Source organism: Neophocaena asiaeorientalis, unplaced genomic scaffold, assembly GCF_003031525.2.
Source record: "Neophocaena asiaeorientalis asiaeorientalis breed wild unplaced genomic scaffold, Neophocaena_asiaeorientalis_V1.1 scaffold558, whole genome shotgun sequence".
In the NCBI taxonomy this organism is placed as follows: Eukaryota; Metazoa; Chordata; class Mammalia; order Artiodactyla; family Phocoenidae; genus Neophocaena; species Neophocaena asiaeorientalis.
Window position 1 is genome coordinate 1 of NW_020172780.1, and position 8,201 is coordinate 8,201.

Genomic DNA, 8,201 nt, shown 5'->3' on the forward strand with positions numbered 1-8,201 from the left:
CCTTGTTCTCCTGAACAGGGATGTGTTTCAGACAACTTGATTGCCGTGGCACCTGGCTTATGCTTGCTTCTCAGATTGTCTCTCCGTTATGGGGAGCTGGAAGGAGAAGGACCACAGGCTGTCTATACTCCCACCACCAATGAAACATAACAATTCCCTGGCCCTTGTTTAATCCTCTGCAGCCATCACTGGCTGTGAAATGACAGAATCTAAGGGACACGTGCCTACTTCTCAGACCACCCACCCCCCCCACCTCCTAGGAACAGAATTCCTGAGTGATGACAGTGACTCTGGGCCCTGGGAAGGGGGTGGCAGGACCTGGCCCATGTTACGTACCTGCTGTGGGTTGTTCTGAGATGCAGGTGCATTCTGGGCCAGTGTTATGGGTTTGTATCAGGATTCCATTAGAGGGATATTTTCCAGCATTTTGTCTTGTTTTGTGAGGCTAGGAAAGAAAGAGGGGATTTATACTGAGCGTCAGGAAAGGGAGGACTGAGGAGGAGGTGGGGCCCTAATGTTTTACACAGTGCCTGTCAACAAAGGGCCTTTGGGTGCCTAGAACTTACCTTGCAGGAGGTCCCTACCTGCTAGTACGCCGGCTGAGGGGCATTTCTCACAGAGCGGAGGTGCACACAGTTCCAGGTCTTGGGAGACAGCCTGTGAGGCTTAGCTGCCAGCGGCTGCCTTAGGGAGGCTCTCCAAGTGAATGCTTGCTGAGGCAATTTCTTCTCGGCAGGCAGGGGTCAGGGGCCTTGGTGGATGGGCGCGGGGTCACCAGTGGAATAATTCTCAGCTGGAGGTCAGGGCATGAAAAGCACTTAAAGACATTTGCACGCTGCAGTTTCCCTTGTCCAGGTGTCTCTCACCTGTGGAGATTACACTCTGAGGCCGCAGAAAGCCTCTGTCCCACTGGCCCATTCTGCTCCCCCATTCACTCCTTTCCTTTGCCTCAACAGCATCTCCAGTGCTGGGAACGGATGTCATCATGAACCCTGGTGCCTCCTTGTCTATTTTCACGGCAGTGCCCTTTCTTCCACCCATTCCTGGCCCCCAGCACCGGCCACCCTGGGGGCAGCACCTGCCACCTCCCATCACTCCAGCATTCCCTCCTGGCAGCAGCCTGCTGCCAGCTTTCCCCACAACGCCTTTGGTGGCTAACGGTAATTGTGGACCCAGTGCCCCTGGGGCCTGCAACCTCACTGTCCAAGTCACGTCACAAGGGAGGCCAGTGGAGGCGCCCCAGACTCAGACCTTTATCATAACTCAGGGCCCCCTCACCTGGAGCGCTCCAGGGGCCCTCAGCGGGACTGCTGCATGTCCTGCACCCGTATTCTTAGCATCCCCTGCGATGGAGACCATTGTGACTGCTCCAGCTGTTGGAATTACTCAGGCTGGCAAGAGAGGCTGGACCCCAGACTTTCCTCCTCAAGCTCCACCACCAGCTGCCCAGTTGGCCCCTATCATTCGGCCAGTGAACTCTGGGCCTTGGTCACATGGCACTTCCAGGGAGGGCAGCCTGGCCACCAACCAGCCCTATGCCTCGCAGGGTGACTGCTCTAAACCCCAGAGCGTGTACAGTAACTTCCAACGTTGGCAGTGCCTCAAGCCACTGGCGCGGAGACACCTTCCCCAGCGTCCTGATGCAGAAGCTCTTTCCTGCTTTCTCATGTGAGTGAACGCTCAGGGGGTCGTGAGCTTATCGGAACTTTTAGATAAAGAGGACCTGGGGATGCACTCGCAGGTTAGGTTTCTAGGGATACTGGAAGCAAGGTCTGAGGGCGATGTCCATGCTATGAGAAGGCACATTGTCGGTCATATGGGTGAGCCTGCCAGTCCATGACATCATGACTGAAATGTGCCTTATCTCACCTGACCCCACCACCCTGAGAGTCTAGCCAACTTGCTCTTCCATGATTCTCATGGTAATATGGACTGAAGACTTGCAGTCAGAGAGGGTCGTGCTGTAAGGTGAGGAGCCAAGGAGTGGATGCCGCAGTCTCCTGTGGTGCCGTCTCCTTTCATACAGGACTTGAGTGTACGTGGCCGGGGGAGGTCACTTCGGAGGAGGGGGAGGAGCGCGGGGCCCAGGAGAGCGCTTAATGCACGCCTCGACTTCGTTGTTGTGGAGAATTCCACTAGGAACAGGGTGACGGTAGAGCTCTCCTAAGGGCGTGGGCTCTCTCCCACTAGAGCTGTGAGCCTGGCAGGCATTTCCATCCTAAACCTCCGGTCCCTCGTAAAAAGGGGACAGTCACACTTCACTCAGAGGACCGAGCAGAAGACTCCTTGGGCTAATCAATGAAGTGTTAGCAGATGGCCTGACACATGCCACGCCTCATTGATGATAGTGATTTTTCTTACGAAAAGGCAGCCTTGAAGAGGAAAAGAGCTCCCCAAGGCACAGTGTCCCAGCTGTAGCCTGGGAGTGGATGGTCATCCTCGAGTGAGTGTGAGGCGGTGACAGCAGTGGCCGGGAAGCCTTGTCTTTGCCCTCCCAGACACCTGCCTCCCACCCTCCTGTTGCTCAGTCATGCTGTGTTGAGTGATGTGTGGTCCACATTGGCGGGTGGGGTCAGGCAGGTGGGGGCTGGGCTGGGCATGGAGACTGACCCCAAGGTCTTACAGCCCAGTGCTTCGATCCATGGCCCGCCTGAAGCCCACCATGACGCTGGAGTGGGGACTGTGCAGGGCCGTGCAGGAATGGCAGCGCGTTAGCAACTTTGACCGGATGATCTACTATGAGATAGCAGAAAAGTAAGTCAGCGTCCTGGGCCCAGGGGCTGCGTGGAGGCTGAGGGGACTGGGTGAGGGCAGGGTCTGGCCGTGGGGGTGCTCATCAGAGAGGACAAAGGAGAAGGGCTGTCACTCAGAACACGGGCCCCGCAGCCCAGAGGCCCTACTGTCCTCCAGAAACCCCTTTCTCACCTTGAGAGTTTGGGTCTTCTGTCCTTCCTCCACCTGGAGCTCTGCCCTCCCCTGATTTTGACCTACCCTTGCCTTGACATGAAGGTCTCAGGATGGGGCAGGGTGACGCTGTGAGTCCAGTTGGGGTCCAACTCCGGCCATATGGGCTGAACTGGGGAAAGAGCTCCAACTGCCAGCCTGCTGCTTCCTTAGTGGTGGGTGGCTGGTGGCCACTGACATAGATTTGGGACACCCTCTTCTCATGAAAAGTGGCCTGAGTGTGTAACCTGGGATCCCTGAAGAGGCTGGGGAAGCCTGCTGTCATCAGCCCGAGGGTTTCTGACCCTTCCGTTGTTTGCTCCATGGTAATCCTCTTGGTTTAAGAAAGAAAAGCAAACAAACGAGTGCCTCTCAGAGGAAAGGAAGGCCTCTCCTCCAAGCTCAGCACCCACATCGTCCAGTCTCTCCTGGGCTCTGTCTCCAGGTCTCTGTTCCAGGACTCTCAGTCCCAGCCCAGGGTCCTGGATTCGGGCAAGGACCCCTGTGGGGAACACATGCCTGTTCCAGCCTCTGGCTGTCAGCCCTTCATGTGGTTCTGGATGGGGACGGGGGGCATGAGGAGGGTGCCCCCTGGGTCAGCCACGTGTCCCGTTGACCTGGTTCAATTCAGCGACCTGGGTCGATGCTGTTGAATGACCTCCAGTGCTGGTGAGGCAAGAAGGGTCACAGGTCTCATATCAGTTCCAGGAGCAGCTCTCTGCTGTGGACAGCACCTCACAGGGCCTTGACAGCCCCAAGGCACATCCTCTCCCAAGCCCTCATTCTTGGCTGCCTTTGTTGGGCTCCAGACCCCAGGCCTTTTTCTCAGGGTGGCCTGTGCCTCCGTCACCCCCCAGGTTCATGGAATTTGAGGCCGAGGAGGAGATGCAGATTCAGAAGTGGCAGTGGATGCAGTGCGTGCAGAACCTGCCTCCTCCAGCCCCATCGAAGCTGGATCCTTGGGGGCCCCCAGCCCCGAAAGTGGGCCTTCAGCCAGGCACCCAGGTTCCCACTGGAGTTGAAGGCACAGGTAACAGGGGCCTAGGGTTGGCCACTGTCCCCACGTGGATCCTTTTCCTTCAAGACAGGGACGTTGGTCATTCAACCAAAGCAGCCACTGAGGCAGGGGGTGGGGCGTGGGGTCGTGGGGTCTCAGCTGCCCTTTGTCACTACTGGTTATTGACTTGGTCAGTTTTGTAACTCCTCTCACACCTCCCTGTCAAAGGACCCCACACAAAGTCTGCCTAGGAAGTGAGTTTGATGGCGAGACCCCTAGAAAATTGGAGGTGCCCCACTTCCTTACTTGTGACTCTCTTAGATGCCCCCCTTACCTCCCCTCTCCAACAGTGCATGAGGCTTCAGGTGGTCCTGACCCCCCCACACCCACATCAATGTTCCCCAAACAATGCCCTCACCAACGTGTGCTCGGTGGTCAGGAGGTGGACCGGGAGTCCCTCACCTTCCTTCCCTTCCTCCCGCTCTGCCTCAGCCTGTGCTCCCAGGATGTCCGGCCCCAGGGCCCAGCCCTCCCGCCCAAAGCCACACGGGTCCCAGCGGCCCCCAGAGCCCAAGGCACCCAAGGAGATTCCCCCCGAGGCTGTGACGGAGTATATGGACATCATGGATGCGCTGGTGGGGCCCGTCCACTCAGCCACAGGAGAGTCAGATGCAGAAGGTGGAGAGGACGGAAATGAGCTGAAGCAGGAAGAGGACGGCATCTACTCGGACCCGGGCCTCTTGAGCTACATTGACAAGCTGTGTTCCCAGGAGGACTTTGTCACCAAGGTAGGCTAGGCCTGGAGCCTGGGGTCTACAAGATGCCAGGGCATGGAACACTCAGCACCCAAGATCTGGGTTCTGCTCAGGCCGTTGGGACTTAAGCTCAGCTCCTTGTTCCTGAGCCTGGTGTTAGGGGAGGTTTACGCAGATGTATGTGTGTACGTGTTTGTGTCTGTCTGTGTGTATGCCTTTGTGTGTCTGTGCCTCTGTATATGTGCTCTTTTGTGTGTGACTGTGTATGTGTGTGTGTGTGTGTGTGTGTGTGCGTGTGTGTGTGTGTGTGTGTGTGTGTGCTGAACATCCCCGCCTTGTGGAGGAGAGTGGGGTGGGTCTCTGCTTTTCACTTTCCCTCCGGGTCTTCTTGTCTCACAGGCCACTCCTGGCCAAGGATGCTCACAGCCTCTTCTTTCTGTCCGAGGTGGAGGCAGTCATTCACCCTCGATTCCTGGCAGAATTGCTTTCCCCAGATGCACAGCTGGATCTCTTGGCCCTAGTGGAGGAGCTGGAGCAGGAGGAAGGGCTCACCCCGGAAGAAGTGAGCCAGGGGAGGGAGAAGGACACTCAGGGAGCCAGGGGACCCCACTGGAGGGGGACCCCAGGTGATCCAGTGTTCAGGGGAACCCAGATGACCCAGGGGAGCCAGAGGATGGAGGGATCCCCGGTAGAACAGGGGAGACAAGGGACACCAAGGAAGACCAGGGAATTGAGGGACCCCAGTGAACAGGGGAGAGGTAAGACCCCAGAACTGGAGGGCCACCTGGCGCTGTCCATCCCTCCCCTGCCTGGGAAGCCTGGCATGGGGAAGGGCCCGTTCTGGGGTGGGTGCAGTGCAGGGTGAAAGGAAGGAGAGGATGGGGAGCCGGGAGAGGAGGGAAGGGCACAAAGCTGGGAAGAAGGTGCAGGAGGATGGCAGGAATTCCACAGTGTCTGTATTTGGATTCGAGTCCTGGAGTCCCCCATCCCCTCCTTCCCCCAAGGGCCATTGTCCCACTGCCCAGCGCTCCTCCTCTCACACGTGTGTGTGGAGCCAACTCTGTCCTCCTCCCCCCTACCAGCTGGTGCAGAAACGACTCCTGGCCTTGAAAGAGGACGAGGGTGTGCGGGCAGCCCCGAGTCACAGTGCACCCGGAATGCGCTCAAGTCCCTCTGAGTCCGACGCCGGCCAAGGTGCCCAGAGGCATGACCAAGACCCCCATCTAGGGGTCAGTGATGAAGCCTGCCCACCAGAGATTGATTCTGAGGCTCCTCATAGGCTCATCCAAACAGACACTGGCCTGTGCAGGCCCAAAGTCTTTGTTCCCTCTCGAGGACGTCAGGAGGTCTCTCTATTCCGGGCCAGACGGCCCTCTCCTCCCCAGGGTCAAAGGCGCGCTGCCCCTCTACGGGAACCCAGGGATGCGTCTGTTCTCAGAGAGGCCTCTCCTGTTTGGGAGGCCCGAGGGCCCAGGGACAGGTCCAGTGACGACGACGAGGAGCTCCCCAGCCTGGCCTTCCTCTTCGGCTCTCTGCAGAGCCTGCTGCCTGGCTGGGTGTCCCAGAGTCCTGCCCGTGCCCCAGGCGTGGCCTCCCCTGGAGGTTGGGGAGCCCGGTGTGCTCCCCACACCCCCTCCCTTCAGAAAAGAGGCCTCAGCCCAGCTCCACCAGCTGCTCCCAAGTTGAGGAAGCGGGCTCTGTGTGGATGCCCAGCCACTGCTGAGAAGCTGTCCATCCCCGTGACTAGCCTCGGGGTGTCTGGGAGGCCAGCCTTGACCCTGGGGCCGGCTCTCCCCTCACAGCCGAGAAAGAGAAAGCGTGACCCGTGTGTCACAGAGAAGACTAGGAAGAGGAGAAGAAACACTGCAACCAGTAGGGAACAGCTGGGCCGGCCCTCCAGGGTGACCCCCAGGGGAGCCTAGGGGCTCCTTATCATCCCACTGCTGACCTTGGATGATGTGGGGGGAAGGGAGGGAGGGCAGGACCACCAGGGCTGGGAGGGGGAGTGGGATTGTGGGGGGTTAGGGAGGTGGGTGAGGTGGGTGTGGCCAGGTGTGGGTGGGAGCAGGACCTTTGGAGTGATGTGTATCAATTGTGAATAAAGATAGTCTTGGTGGGAAATGCTCTCAGGCCACTGTCATCTTGTTCGTGTTGCGCTGCTCCACAGAGAGCGATCCAGAGAGGAAGGAAGGATGAGGGAGGTCACAGGAGCTCTGGATCTACAGGTGGCCAAACCTTTCCTCCACATAGACAAGGACTCCTCAGGCTGCCCCTGGGAATGCACAGCTCTCACGTTCCCCAGGGACCCCCTCATCATCCCCTTCTCTAAAGCCTGCTTGGCTAGGGGCCTTCTGGGGCCTCTGTACCATCTTCTGCATCCCTGATCCTTCTGGGGAGGCAGAGCTGCTTTTGTGCCTTTCAGCCCTCTGGACACTCACCAGTTTCTAGGATGGAGCCTGGAGACAGCCCTTGTCATTACAGAGCTTCTCTCTGCTTCCCTGAAGTGGCCAGGCGACGGCGCTCGGATGACCCTCCGCTCATCCAGGGTTTCCTGTGTGGGTGGAGTGACCAGAGAGGAAAAGTCTTGGCTATGGGGACAGGACTGTCTGTCTCGTCGTAGCGAGAGTATCCTCTACTCCCACTGGGATTATTGCAATATGGAGAGTGGTGGAGGCACTCTTAATCCCAATGAGGATGCAACAAGGGGAATGGGTGCAGGAAATTCATGGGCCACCCGAGAAAGGTGTGTATAAGGGTAATGACAGTTGGGCCCCTTTGTGGAACTTGTGGGATTTCTGTGCAGCAGCATCTCGTTCAACTGAGGGAGGAGGACCCATCTGGCTGTGGCTGTGGGGACTGGCCTTAGGGGCCTATGGGTGTGCAAAGACACCCCAGAACTACTGTCCCTTCCCTTTCCACCCACGGCTGGACATGTGTGTGTATTGGTATCAACACTGATTTGTATGCCCATATAAAACGGTTCCTCCTAACAAACTCTGACCGCGTTTCACAAGAACAGCTTGCTCACAGGGGCAGCAGGGTTGGGGGAGAGGTGTCTGTGGTCCCAGGTCTGGGTGGGAGCTGGGATCCATGCTGAGGAGTGTGGAGTCCTCAGTCACCGTCCTGTGGGTGCCGGCAGAGACTTCGAATCATTAGAGCAGGGCAAATGACCCGCTCATAAGGGTGAGACGAGCAAACAATGAGGGCCAGGGTGCAGACCCCTGCTGTCTCCCCGAACTGCCCCCGCTTGCAGCCTGCTTAGCCCCCGTCATGGCAACTGCTGGCCCACCTCTGAAGCCCCTTCCTCCTAACGCACTCAGATGCTCTGATCCTTTGTGAACCCGCCCTGGGCCTCACCCCCCCTTCCCTGCTGGCCAAAGCCTCTTCTCCTGCTTCTGAGTTCTGATTCCTTCCCCAGGACCCAGGCGGGGGTTGGGACAGCAGAGACTCCCTAATTCTCCCTCCTCCTCCCTGAGATCTTGACAATCACCTTTGTATGTTTCTAT

At 58.0% G+C, this 8,201-nt stretch overlaps 1 protein-coding gene across 1 annotated transcript; it reads left to right on the forward strand.

The window, feature by feature from the left end:
* Positions 1 to 894: 894 nt before the first annotated feature.
* On the forward strand, positions 895 to 6,617 carry LOC112397239 (NUT family member 2G-like; the record flags this gene model as incomplete). Its single annotated transcript, XM_024741349.1, has 6 exons — positions 895 to 1,668; positions 2,626 to 2,754; positions 3,801 to 3,940; positions 4,433 to 4,728; positions 5,141 to 5,257; positions 5,778 to 6,617. Coding segments are annotated over 6 exons (2,296 nt in total), but the record flags the coding sequence as incomplete, so codon positions are not given.
* Between the last annotated feature and the right edge of the window lie 1,584 nt (positions 6,618 to 8,201).